Raw genomic sequence first — 13882 nt, 5'->3', positions numbered from 1 at the left:
GGGAAACACGCTGAGCAACTTACCTGCAGGACGTAAGGTGTCAGAAACAGCTGATCACAGCAGGAACTTCCTTGAACGAAGGCGCTACTCCGGCGTTGAACTAAAGAAGACTCTCTGGCTGCAGCAAACGAGGTATCTGATGCGGCGGGGGAGGGTTGGTGGCGGGAGGGGGGGTTCAAGGGGATCGTCACCAGGGGGGCCAGGGCCAAATCTACGGGGGCCCAGGCCCCCTCAGGCCCCACGTAGCTACGCCACTGTATCCCGGTGCCTCACCGTAAAGTATTTTATGAATGGTCGTGCAGATTTTGAAAGTGATACGTTCTTTGATTGGTGGCCAATGCAGTTTTTCTCGGAGTGGGTTGGCACTGTCAAAACGCGGTTTTCCAAATATTAGCCTGGCTGCTGTGTTTTGGGCGGATTGAAGTTTCTTTATTATTTGGGCCTTGCATCCCGCATAGATTCCATTACAGTAGTCTACGTGGCGTATTACCATTGACTGTTTCCATATCATCATGCTGATCAATCCATAGACTGGTGGGTTGTGTCCATCTACCAGCAGGTGGAGATAGAGAGCAATCCTTTTGCCTCCCTATATGTGGTCATGTGCTGCCGGAAGCTCCAGTATGTTCTCTATCTCAGCAGGTGGTGGTCACACACAGCAGCAGCTCTGGCTAGGCCTCCAAGCCTAATTTTTAGGTTTTGTTGAGTGCCTGGGGTTGAGGGCTCTTCTTGAGCAACTGCAAACCTGGTGGCGCCAGGTCCCTCCTTTTCTCCCCCCTCCCGCTGGCTCCGTAAAAAAAAAAAAAAAATTTTGGACGTCCTTAAAGGCGTTTATTTCGACGTTTATTTAAACGTTTATTGCAGCTACTCACTGGGACACCAGGTCGTTACAGCTCGGAGCGAGAAGCAGGTAATTTTTACCTTTTTTATAGCGGGCAGGGGGTTCCCCGATTGATCTCCACGTGGCCTATGGCGTCGGAGGGCGAGGGCGCGAAGAATCGCTCCCTGGACCGCGTGTGCGCTCCTAGCGGAGATACGGGGGCGCCCTTGTTGGGTGTCAGTTCGGAGGCCGGTCAGTGTCCCGGGTCTTTCTCCGGTGCGGCAATTTTTCCCGCCATAAACGCCCATCCCCCGCTGCTCGCCTCCGCCATCTTGGCCGGCCACTCTGCTCGGACGGCTTCTTCTTGGGCCGCCCTTGATCTGGGAGACGTTCATGCCATGGCCGCCCTTGATTTGGGCGACGGCAAAAAAGCGGCTAAAGTTAAGCGCCGTTCTTCCCGCGCGGCTCCTTCACAGAGTGTCGCGCCGGACGCCACCTTGGATGCGCAGCATGTTTCTCCCCCACTCTTACGAGAGACGGTTGAGGGTGCGTCTAGGGCTGTGGCCCAGGCTGCTGAAGTGCACAGTCTGGGGGGTTTCTCCTCCGAGTTTATTTTGCTGCTGCATCAGGCCTTCCTTATGCAGAACGCTGCCCCTTCTCCCTTGTCCGATAAAGGGGTTGAGGCCCCCGGAAGTAAACGCCCTCGGGTGGATTCCCAGGCCTTAGAGGACGCTGTTTCCTCTGATGTAGATGAGGGCAGCGTATCTGAGTTCTCCCAACGGTCCTTTGGGGATTCCTTGGAGGAGACGGATTCCCGCTCGGATGGAGCGGATGACCCCTCTGCAGCACGGATCTTTCGCTCAGAGGATTTGCCCAACCTGTTAATGCAGGCCATGAGCATTTTAAAGATTTCCTCTCCGGAGGACGTCTCTCCCTCAGCCCCTGTTGGCTCCGCCATTATGCTGGGGACGAAGCGCCCGCCTAGAACCTTCCACGTACATGATGCCATGCACACCTTAATTTCGGCTCAATGGGATGTCCCGGAAGCGAGCCTGAAAGTGGCTAGGGCTATGTCCCGCCTCTATCCTTTGCCTGAAAGTGAACGTGAGGCCTTTCTTTGGCCTACCGTGGATTCTTTAATCACTGCGGTGACTAAGAAAACGGCGTTGCCGGTGGAAGGTGGCACGGCCCTAAAGGACGCCCAAGACAGAAGATTGGAGGCGGCCTTAAGGTCGTCCTTCGAGGCGGCTGCCTTAAGTTTGCAGGCCTCAGTTTGTGGCTCCTACGTGGCCAGGGCGTGCCTGACGATTGTGCAGCGGGCTTCCCCCTCGGATCCTTCCTTGAGGGCTGATTGGCCGGCCCTGAAATCGGGCTTGGCTTATTTGGCAGACTTGCTGTATGATGTCTTGAGAGCCTCGGCTAAAGGTATGGCTCAGACAGTCTCTGCGCGGCGGTGGCTTTGGCTGAAACATTGGTCTGCGGACCACGCCTCTAAGTCCCGCCTGGCTAAGTTGTCTTTTAAAGGCAAGCTGCTCTTTGGGGTCGAGCTGGACAAAATTGTGACCGATCTCGGCACGTCTAAGGGCAAGAGGTTACCAGAGGTCAGGGCTCGGGCCAGTGCTCGCCCCGGTATCTCCAGAGGACGGTTTCAGGAAGCCCATCGGTACCGCCCGGGCAAGTCGGGCTCCTCTGCCCCCTCTTCCTTCAAGAGGAATTTCTCCCCCAAGCAGCATTCCTTTCACAGAGACCGCCGTCCCGGAGGTGCGCCCTCCGGTCCTCCCCCAGGGTCTCGTACCCAATGACGGGGTCCTGGTCCATGGCCCAGTGCAAATTGGAGGACGCCTGTCCTCGTTTCTGGGCGAGTGGACCAGGGTAACTTCAGACGCTTGGGTGCTGGAAGTCATCAGAGACGGCTACAAGCTAGAGTTCTGCCGACCCTTAAGAGACTGGTTTGTACTCTCTCCCTGCAAGTCTCCGGTCAAAGCTGTGGCAGTGCAGCAGACCTTGGACAATCTGATCCGCCTGGGTGCGGTCGTTCCGGTGCCAGAAAATCAGCTTGGCAAGGGACGTTACTCCATTTACTTTGTGGTACCAAAGAAAGGAGGTTCTGTACGGCCTATCCTCGACCTCAAAGGGGTCAATCGGGCCTTGAAAGTTCGGCACTTTCGCATGGAGACCCTCCGCTCTGTTATAGCGGCAGTGAAGGCAGGGGAGTTCCTGGCATCCTTGGACCTCAAGGAAGCGTACTTGCATATTCCCATCTGGCCTCCTCATCAACGCTTTCTGCGTTTTGCAGTCCTGGGCCGACACTTCCAGTTCAGAGCCCTCCCGTTCGGGTTGGCTACTGCTCCGCGGACCTTCTCCAAAAGTAATGGTGGTCATCGCGGCCTTCCTGAGAAAGGAAGGAGTACAAGTCCATCCTTATCTGGACGACTGGTTGATCCGAGCCCCCTCTTATGCAGAGTGCGGCAAAGCTGTGGACCGGGTGATTGCTCTTTTGAGCTCCCTGGGGTGGATCATCAACTGGGAGAAAAGCCAGCTGCGCCCGACTCAGTCCCTGGAGTATCTGGGAGTTCGATTCAACACCCAATTAGGCAGAGTGTTCCTGCCGGACAATCGGATTGTCAAACTTCAGGCTCAGGTGGACCAGTTCCTAGTAGCCTCTCCGCTCCGGGCTTGGGACTATGTGCAGCTGTTGGGCTCTATGACGGCCACGATGGAAGTAGTGCCCTGGGCCAGGGCTCATATGAGACCACTACAACACTCTCTGCTGCAGCGCTGGACTCCGGTGTCGGAGGATTATGCTGTGCGCCTTCCCTTGGACCCAGCAGTGCGCAAGGCGCTGAGCTGGTGGCTGCAGACAGACAAGTTGTCTGCAGGGATGCCTCTTGTGACCCCGGAGTGGATTGTCGTCACGACGGATGCCTCTTTGACGGGCTGGGGAGCCCACTGCTTGGGAAGGACAGCGCAGGGGCTCTGGTCTCCTGCAGAGGCAAAGTGGTCTATCAACCTCCTGGAACTCAGAGCCATTCGGTTGGCGCTTTTGGAGTTCCTCCCGGTACTGGCGTTGAAGCCAGTACGGGTCCTGTCGGACAATGCCACGGCTGTGGCCTATGTCAACCGCCAGGGAGGTACCAAGAGCGCCCCTCTAGCCAAGGAGGCCATGAATCTATGCCAGTGGGTGGAAGCGAACCTGGAACAGCTGTCAGCGGCCCACATTGCCGGAGTCATGAATGTCAAGGCGGACTTTCTCAGTCGCCATACCTTGGATCCCGGAGAGTGGCAGCTATCTGCTCAGGCGTTCTTGGACATCACGAAGCGCTGGGGCCAGCCGAGCCTAGATCTGATGGCGTCATCGGCCAATTGCCAAGTGCCACGCTTTTTCAGCAGAGGACGGGACCCTCGATCCCTGGGAGTAGATGCTCTTCTCCAACAGTGGCCGACACAGGAGCTTCTCTATGTGTTCCCGCCCTGGCCCATGTTGGGCAGGGTGCTGGACCGGGTGGCAAAGCATCCGGGCCGGATAATCCTGGTGGGTCCGGACTGGCCCAGATGTCCCTGGTATGCGGACTTGATCAGGCTCTCAGTGGACGATCCTCTGCGGCTGCCAGTGGAGCAGGGCCTGTTGCATCAGGGTCCCGTGGTGATGGAGGATCCCTCCCCCTTTGGTCTTACGGCCTGGCTATTGAGCGGCAGCGTCTGAGAAAGAAGGGCTTCTCAGACAAGGTCATCGCCACTATGCTAAGAGCGAGGAAGCGCTCTACTTCTACTGCTTACACCAGGGTTTGGCGTACCTTTGCAGCATGGTGTGAAGCAGGCTCACTTTCTCCCTTCACTGCTCCAATTTCTTCAGTGTTGGCGTTCCTGCAAGAAGGTCTGGAGAAAGGCCTGTCGCTCAGTTCCCTTAAAGTCCAGGTAGCGGCTCTGGCTTGCTTCCGGGGCCGCCTGAAGGGCGCTTCCCTGGCTTCGCAGCCAGATGTGGTGCGCTTTCTCAAGGGAGTTAATCACCTGCGCCCTCCTCTGCACTCAGTGGTGCCTGCGTGGAATCTCAACCTGGTGCTAAGAGCCTTGCAGAAGCTGCCTTTTGAACCCTTGTCAAGGGCATCTCTGAAAGACCTGATGTTGAAAGCAGTCTTTTTGGTGGCTATCACTTCAGCCAGAAGAGTTTCAGAGCTCCAGGCACTCTCATGTCGAGAGCCCTTTCTGCAGTTCACTGAGGCAGGAGTGTCTATTTGCACAGTGCCTTCCTTCCTGCCCAAGGTTGTTTCTCGCTTCCATGTGAATCAGCAGCTCTGTCTCCCTTCCTTTCGTAGGGAGGACTACCCAGAGGAATACTCTGCTCTCAAATATCTGGATGTGAGACGAGTCATCATCAGATACTTGGAAGTGACCAATGATTTCCGGAAGTCGGATCATCTGTTTGTCCTGTTTGCAGGTCCTCGTAAGGGTCTGCAGGCTGCTAAGCCTACAGTGGCAAGATGGGTCAAGGATGCCATTGCAGCGGCTTATGTGGCCGCGGGGAAGGTGCCGCCTATCCAGCTGAAGGCTCACTCCACTAGAGCTCAGGCAGCCTCGATGGCAGAGGCCGGGTCTGTCTCCTTGGAGGAGATTTGCAAGGCGGCAACTTGGGCTTCGGCCCATACCTTCTCCAGGCATTACTGCTTGACTGTGGCTGCTCGGGCGGAGGCCCGGTTCGGAGCTTCAGTGTTGCGGTCAGGGATTTCTATGTCCCGCCCTGGGTGAGTACTGCTTCGGTACATCCCACCAGTCTATGGATTGATCAGCATGATGATATGGAAGGTAAAATTATGTATCATACCTGATAATTTTCTTTCCATTAATCATAGCTGATCAATCCATAGCCCCTCCCAGATATCTGTATTGTTTATATTCTGGTTGCATTTCAGGTTCAAGTTTAGTCTTCAGTTCCTGTTCAGGAGGACTTCGTGTTCAAGTTTTCAATGGATTCTTCAAGAGTTGAGACGAATTTGTGTTACAGTGAGCTGCTGCATTCCTCTCCCCTCCGTTTTACGGGGCTGGATTGAGACTTAAATTCTGCCGGCGCTCCCTCCCGCTTCGTGCGGCAGTAGGGCAGCTTTATACCCCTCCCGCTTCGGCGGTGTTAGGGTCAGTCAGCTCCTCCCACGGTTGCGGTTGCAGGATAAGCCAGATCCCCCCCGCATCGGCGGGGTGGTGTCCCTCCCCCGCTCCGCGGGGATGAGCTGGACGGATTCCCCTCCCCCACTTGTGTGGGGATGAGTTGGGTTAATTCCCCTCCCCCGTTTCGGCGGTGGTGAGCTGGGCAGAGTGTCCCTTTGTGGGTGTAATTCTCTAAGTGCTGAGTCCTGCGGATGGAGCTTGGATATCGACATACTGAGGAGTTTCCGGCAGCACATGACCACATATAGGGAGGCAAAAGGATTGCTCTCTATCTCCACCTGCTGGTAGATGGACACAACCCACCAGTCTATGGATTGATCAGCTATGATTAATGGAAAGAAAATTATCAGGTATGATACATAATTTTACCTTAGGCGCACTGGACCATATTCTATAACTACACGCACACATTTTGGAATGCCCACGAAACACCCATTTCCCTGCATATAACCACGCCCCTTTTTGCCTGCGTGCATTAGAAGTTAAGCACACTGCATTACAGAATGTGCTTAGCCAGTTGTGCTTGTAAATTCTAATTATTGTCAATTAGTGCTCATTGCTTGTTAACAGCTTTTTATTGCTTGTTAACAGCTGTTAACACCGATTAGCTTGTTAAGCCAGTTAAGTTATGCGCATTGTTATAGAATACGCTTCCATTTTGGCATGGATCTCTAGGCATGCTTTATAGAATCCGGGGGGGGGGGGGGATAGTGGCTTTCTCTTAAGAAGATACATGACACTGTAACCCCTGAAGCAGCCTGCTTCGCAAAACATGTTGGCTTTTGTATTTACTAAATAAACGTTTTTAGACTGAAACACGGAGCTCTGTTGCTTATTGGGGTTTTTTTTAGTCTGTGCGCACACTTTCATTTTATTTTATGGTGCACCTGCCTTTTGTTTTGTTTTTTAATCTTCTGGGAAGAACGTGAGTAAATAAATGCAGGATACAAACCTCTAAAGGAAATAAATTTAAATGTAATCACAGCGTGAAGTACTGCTATCAGATTTTGGTCCTAGATTATGTACTGCCAAAGAAAATCAAGCTGTGATATTGTCCTCTAAGCTACATATGTATGTATTTTCCAGGCATGTTCTTTCAGTGGGTTCTTTGTGCATCCATATGGCTGGTTTCTTTAGTGGTCAATCTTGTTCTACGGTGCCCTAAATTTTGGCCCCTTGCCATGGTTGGAGGATGTGTATGGGCTACAGGTAAGGACTGAAATAGTTTCTTCCTCAAGCTTAAAAAAAATAAAGCCTACTGTTCTTAATGGGCTGTTTCCTATCATTACATAGTTCTGGGGCCCTTTTACTAAGCCGCATAGGTGCGTATGCACGTTCTACATGCGTCAGTTTTGAACTACTGCCCGGCTACCAAGTGGCCCGGCCGGTAATTTCATTTTTTGACGCATGTCCGCTACGTGCGGCGATAACCAGGCAGTAATTGGCATTGTACGCGCTCTGACAATTACCGCTCGGTTAATGTGTGAGACCTTACCGCTAAGTCAATGGGTGGTGGTAAGGTCTCGGGCCCAAACACTCGCCAATTTTCATTTTGCCGTACGTCCATTTTCGGCCAAATACAGGCGTCTACACCAACGCAGGGCATTTTTCAGCACACCTTAGTAGAAGGACCCCTCTATTTGCTAAAAAAAATATATATTTAGGAAAAGGTCATATCAACTTGGACGTTTATACTTCTGTCTTAAGTTGTTTGTACTGCAGCAAACATCTAAAAACGGGATAGATGTAAACAGAAATAAATACATTTAGATCGCCTCTCAAAGTGGTTATCAGTATATTTTTAACAACTGAAAACATAGAACAGTGTTACAGAGACCAAGCCACACAGATCATAATGCAACATGAAGCACAGCAGGAAGGAAAATGAAAAGCACAACAAAAATTCTTCCAATAGTTGTAAAACTTAGCTGAAGAAAGTAAACATTTCTCATCTACTACTACTAATAATAATTTCTATAGTGCTACTAGACATAGAGGGCTCACAATCTAAGGGCTCCTTTTACTAAGGTGTGCTGAAAAATGGCCAGTGGGGGTGTAGTAGCAGGTTTTGGGCGCGCATAGAATCATTTTTCAGCGCACCTGTAAAAAAGGCCTTTTTAAAAATTTTTGCCGAAAATGGACGTGCAGCAAAATCAAACTGCTGCGCGTCCATTTTGGGTCTGAGACCTTTCCGCCAGCCATTGACCTAACAGTAATGACCTACGTGCGCCAAGTGCCACTTGGCGCACGTCCAATACATGCAGCAGAAAATAAAAATTATTTTTCGGACGCACGCCAAAAATGAAATTACTGCAAGAGCCACGCGTTAGCCGTGCGGTAACTCCATTTCGGCACACGTCAGGCGCATAGATGCTTATGCGGTTTAGTAAAAGGGCCCCTAAGTTTTTGTACTTGGGGCAATGGAAGGTTAAGTGACTTGCCCAAAGTCACAAGAAACTGCAGTGGGAATCGAACCCAGGTTGCCAGGATCAAGATCCACTGCACTAACCGTTAGGCTACTCTTCCCTTATGTCTGTAAAAGGCTGGTCATTTATGTATTTATTTATTTTTGCTTATGATATGTGTTTAATGTAATTAATCTGATTATTGTTTTGTTCTTATTTATCAGTTGTGAACATTTTCAGTGTACTCTATAAATTTAAAGGCTCTGTTCATTTACTAAAATTGGTACCATGGTATTGAACAGCAAAGAAGCATTCTTAATAAATCCCAAGGTTCAGTGGTCATTTGCGTTTCCACTTTCTTCACTTTTAAATTTTAAAGGACTTTTTATTGTTTCAGTATGATTTGAGTACATGTTTAAGCACCTAGTATGAGTGTTAGTGTGCTTTAGCTGTTACCACATACCTGCGCTAATGGCTACTGTACACAAAAACCAGGTAGTGCAGTAAAAATCCCATATTAGCTGTTTAGTGCGAGTAGGGGCAGGATAAGGGCAGAGACAGGTTATGGCTGGCACTGACAACTAGCATGTAAAATGGTACCACGTGTTAGCTGTCGTGACTTCCAAAAGCACTGCTGTACTTAAAAACATACAAAGAACTTCCACAACCACCATACTGGGACTCTCCCTCATCCCCAAGACTAATGCGGGGGGTCACTCTGGTAGTTTTGTGGACAGGGCAGATATGGTCTCCCTCCGCTCCTGCCCTCCAGCTGCCCTGGGGCCAAAATGATGGATGCGACCCTTAGTGGTAGTCTTGTAGTAATAGCAATTACTGTAGTCCATTAGACTACCAGGGACATGGAAGATGGGAGAAGGGTCCCTGGTTTGGTGATTGGAGGGGTCCTCTGGATGGAAGGGCTTTTGTTAAGGGAGGAGTCTGATCATGGGGAGAGGATTCGTGTGGGGGCTTGGGTACTATGGGGGAGTGCTTCTGTTTGTGGGAAGCTTTGATGGGGGGAGGGGAATGTGCACTCATCATGTGCCTCCATTCTAGCATCTTTCTTTTTCACATTTGCATCGGGGCCTGCGTCCAATGTCTCTGCTGTCTGGGCACACGCCTTCTATAATTACTGCATTTTAGGATTTAGTACTTACTGCACCTTAAGTGTAAAACTTAACTGCACTTTAGTACACTGGTCCTTTTAATGTGCTGCCAGTATTGTTAGTTGTTCTATCGATGAAAAAATGTTTTTCACAATTAATCTATTCTAAATAAATAGATTTATTGTGAAAAACATTTTTTTCCTTAAAATGTTGTTTGTTTACTTTACAGGTAACATTACTGTGGTCCCAATTGTAAAAGCCATTGGATTAGGCCTGGGTCTCATCCTATGGGCTTCTGTCAACCTGCTAACTGGCTGGGCGAGCTCAAGGTAAACACTCTGCAACCATCACGTTCACTGAAATTTCCATTGTTAAAAAAAAAAAAAAAAACCTTGTCACCATAGACAGTTGTAGCTCTGGTATCTGTGACTGTGGAGTAAGACAGTAAACATAGACTGGTAGTAAGAACATCACTACTTTGATGTCCATTTTACCATCCAATGAAAACATTGCTCATAGTAATGTTTTATTGTCATCCTCTTTACTGCAGTATGTAATGTATTTATATGGGGGGTTTTTTTGTTTTAAGCAATTTATATTGTTCCAGCTTCACACCTGTGCAAGATTTGGCACAAAATACATCCATAAAATACATTTACAAAAACATGAAAACTTGCAACTCTGAACTCATATGGTAGCCCAGATCAGGTCAAGAGCTTGAGCCAAATGGAATAACAGGGTATTAATTACAAACCCATCTCAAGAATCCAAGCAGACCTTCTAAACCTCTGCTGCCTAGTCAACAAAGATGCTACATATTTACATGATTAACTGTGTGAGTTTTTTCTGCATTGTTGAATAAAATGATTACTTGTAACAGGGCCATGTTTACAAGCCACGCTGTCGGTGTGCTAGTGCTTTTAGCAAGCTCTAACACTAGAGACACTCATATATTCCTATAGGTTTATCTAGCGTTAATGCTCGCTAAAAACGCTAGTGCACCTTAGTAAACAAGGCCCTTAATGTGCAGGTCGATATTCAAAGCGATTTCACTGACCAGAAATGGCTCCTAGCTGGTTAAATCACTTGTTCGGGGCTAACCGGTAAATTTTAGCAGCATTTAACTGCTTAATGATGCTGAAAATGTCCAGTTAGTGCTTGTTTCAAAACAAGCAATTTTAGGGGCGTTTGGGGGTGGAGTCAGCACTTGGTCAATTAAGTATTGATGTTCAGCACTTGACCGGTTAGGGTAACCACATAAATAGGACTGACTTTATGTGGTGCCCCATAGCTAGTTAAGTGCTGAATATTGCACTTTCTTCAAGGATAAGCAGGCCATATTTTCACATGTGGGTGATGTCATCCACGTCAACCTGTGCGGAGCTTAAACAAGCTACTAGAGCAGGCTTGTTCAACCTATTTTTTATTGGGGGCTGCATTTAATATTTTGTAACATTCGGGGGGCCAAGACACGTGTGTGCATGTGCAAGCACACTCATACAAACTCTCTCTCTCATGTTACCTTCCCCACCAGCCTTCACTGAATACGCTCCATGAATTAAGTGCCAAAACAAAAATCAAAATAATGCAACAGTATTCACGAAATACAGTGTAATCCGCTTAATTGCAAGGGTCTGGGACCAAAGAAATACATGCAGTTAACCGGAGCATGCACTTAACTGTTGTGACCCAAAGAAGCTTAACATCTGATAAACATATGTACATTACTGTTTATTATACGTACAGTATACAGTCTCCGTTAACTGACGTTAGGCTTGCTTGAAGTAATCAATCATAGTCCTCTGTACACTCTTGTGTCTGTGAGTTCCATAGACTGTCTGCCAGACGGTAAAAACTGTCATAGCACTGTCATCCAGTGGCCTCCAGATAGACCCGCACGGTGTTGACTCTCCAGCGCTCTTGTAAAAGTGACAGGAAGTTGTTGAATTTCGTCAGCATGTGCCTCGCTGCTCATTTCATTATCTGTTTCATCATCAGCCGTTGCCTGCATGTAGGCGCATATCTGAACATCAGTGCTGTCATCAGCTATTTGTAGATTGTAATCAACAGCTACGTACTGATGAAACTCCTCTTCAGTAACACCAGCTGGAATGTTCATCTGACGCATTTGCAACAGCTGCATCTGTTTCGTCCCTCTCCACATCCCTAACAAAGCTTGTCCGCTTGTAGCAGTTCACAATGGTTGCCTATGTAACATGATTCCAGGCTTCTTTCTGCATATGTAGGGAATCCAACAGTGATAGATTACGAGCCAGTTCAACAGCACATTTATCCTTGCCAATCTGGTCATCCATAACACTCATCAAGACGACGTAGCACAAGAGCCCGATAATGTTGTTTGAAATTGGCTATTATGCCCTGATCCATAGGTTGGATCAGAGAGGTAGTGTTTGGTGGCAGGAGGACCACCTTGACGTTAGACAGCCTGACATCATCCCTGTGTGCAGCACAATTATCACAAAACATCAAAATCTGACACTTTTGTGCCCGCATTCTAGTGTCTAACTTTAGCCACTGCTTCCAAATTTCCCCAGTCATCTATGAATTTGCATTAGCCTCGTATGACACAGGAAGTCGCTAAACATTCTTGAAGCAACGGGGCTATTTGTTCTTTCCAATGACGAGTGGTTCCAACTTCTCACTCCGATCCATATTGCAGCAAAGGAGGATCATCAGTTGGTTCTTCAATGTTTTACTTCCTCTAGTTTCGGCTTGTTTGAATGCAAATGTTCCATCAGGAATCGCTCGCCAGTGGAGACCGTTTTCGTCAGCATTGAAAATGTCACGAGGTGCAAACTCGTTCAAGATGGTAGGAAGAACTGAACAACCCAATTTTCAGCAACAAAGTCATCAGCGTCTTGTTTCTTGAAACACCATGCTGTTTCTTGAATTTTATGTTGTTCCTCTCCTTCCATCTTTCCAACCATCCAACAGTGGCTTTGAATTCAGTTATAGTCCAAGGCTTTCAGCTAGCTTTCAGGCTCTTGACAGACTAGCATCAGATGCCTTCCTCCTGCATTGGGGGACAGGTCTGCTGTATGCGTATCCTCCCATTCCTCTTGTGTGTAAAACTTTATTGAAACTCAAGCAAGACTGTGGGACCATGATCTTAGTCGCGCTTTACTTGCCTCGGCAGATCTGGTTCCCTCTTCTGGAGTTGTCCTCCGAAAAACCGTGGAGATTGGAGTATTTTTCTGACCCTTATCACGCAGAACGAGGGATCTCTTCTACATCCCAACCTTCAGTCTCTGGCCCTCATGGTCTGGATGTTGAGAGCCTAGAATTTGTTTGCCTCTGTCTGTCAGAGGGTGTCTCCCAAATCTTGCTGGCTTCCAAGAAAGATTCCACTAAGAGTTGTTGTTCTTTCAAATGGAGAAGGTTTGCCATCTGGTGCCCTAGATCCTGTTTATTGTCCTACACAGTCACTGCTTTAATACCTTCTTAATCTTTCCGAGTCTTGTCTCAAGACCAACTCAGTAAAAATTCACCTCAGATCAATTAGTGCTTATTATCAGCGTGTAGAGGGTAAGCCCATATTTGGGCAGACTCTAGTTTTTCGCTTCATGAGAGGTTTGATTTTGTTAAAGCCCCCTGTCAAACCTCCGCCTGTGTAATGGGACCTCAGTGTTATTTTCACCCAGCTGATGAGAGCTCCTTTTGAACCACTGAATTCCTGCCATCTGAAGTACTTGACCTGGAAGATCATTTTCTTGGTGGCTGTTGCTTCAGCTCGTAGGGTCAGTGAGCTCCAAGCTCTAGTAGTGGATGCACATTATACTAAGTTTCATCACAACAGAGTAGTCCTCCACATACACCCTAAGTTCCTGCCAAAGGTTGTGTTGGAGTTCCATCTGAACCAGTTGATTGTCTTGCCAACATTCTTTCCCCGACCTCATGCCCATCCTTGCGAGAGCAACTTGCACACTTTGAAGTGCAAGCGAGTATTGGCCTACTACATGGCGAGGACAAGGCCCCACAGACAGTCTACCCAACTTTTTGTTTCTTTTGATCCCAACAGGATGGGGGGGGGGGGGGGGTCACCATCAGGAAACGTACAATCTCTAATTGGCTGGCAGATTGCTTTTATTTTACTTATGCCCAGGCTGGGCTGACCCTGTTAGAGCCATGGCTTCGTCGGTAGCCCACTTGAGGTCAGCCTTCATTAAAGAAATTTGCAAGGCTACGACATGGTTTTCAGTCCACACATTCACATCTCATTACTACCGCCAGCAGGATACCCGATGTGACAGTTGGTTTGGGCATACAGTGTTGCAGAATCTGTTTGGGGTCTAGAATCCAACTCTACCCTCCAGGCCTGTTGTATTCTGTTCCAAGCTGCACTCTCACTCAGTTTGTATATAGTTTCAGGT

The 13882-nt window shown here is 48.7% G+C and overlaps 1 protein-coding gene across 2 annotated transcripts in view; it reads left to right on the top strand.

Annotated features, from left to right (window-relative positions):
* TMEM144 (transmembrane protein 144) overlaps positions 1-13882 on the top strand; it is a 69886-nt gene that overhangs the window by 13450 nt on the left and 42554 nt on the right. For both annotated transcript variants that reach the window (XM_030191605.1, XM_030191606.1), the window contains exons 3-4: positions 7067-7189; positions 9721-9820. In XM_030191605.1, the coding sequence (XP_030047465.1) occupies positions 7067-7189; positions 9721-9820 (223 nt within the window). The remainder of the gene's footprint in view (positions 1-7066; positions 7190-9720; positions 9821-13882) is intronic.

Source organism: Microcaecilia unicolor, chromosome 2 (genome assembly GCF_901765095.1).
Source record: "Microcaecilia unicolor chromosome 2, aMicUni1.1, whole genome shotgun sequence".
NCBI lineage: Eukaryota > Metazoa > Chordata > Amphibia > Gymnophiona > Siphonopidae > Microcaecilia > Microcaecilia unicolor.
Note: the sequence above shows the minus strand (reverse complement) of the source record. Positions and strands in the feature narration are given on the sequence as shown.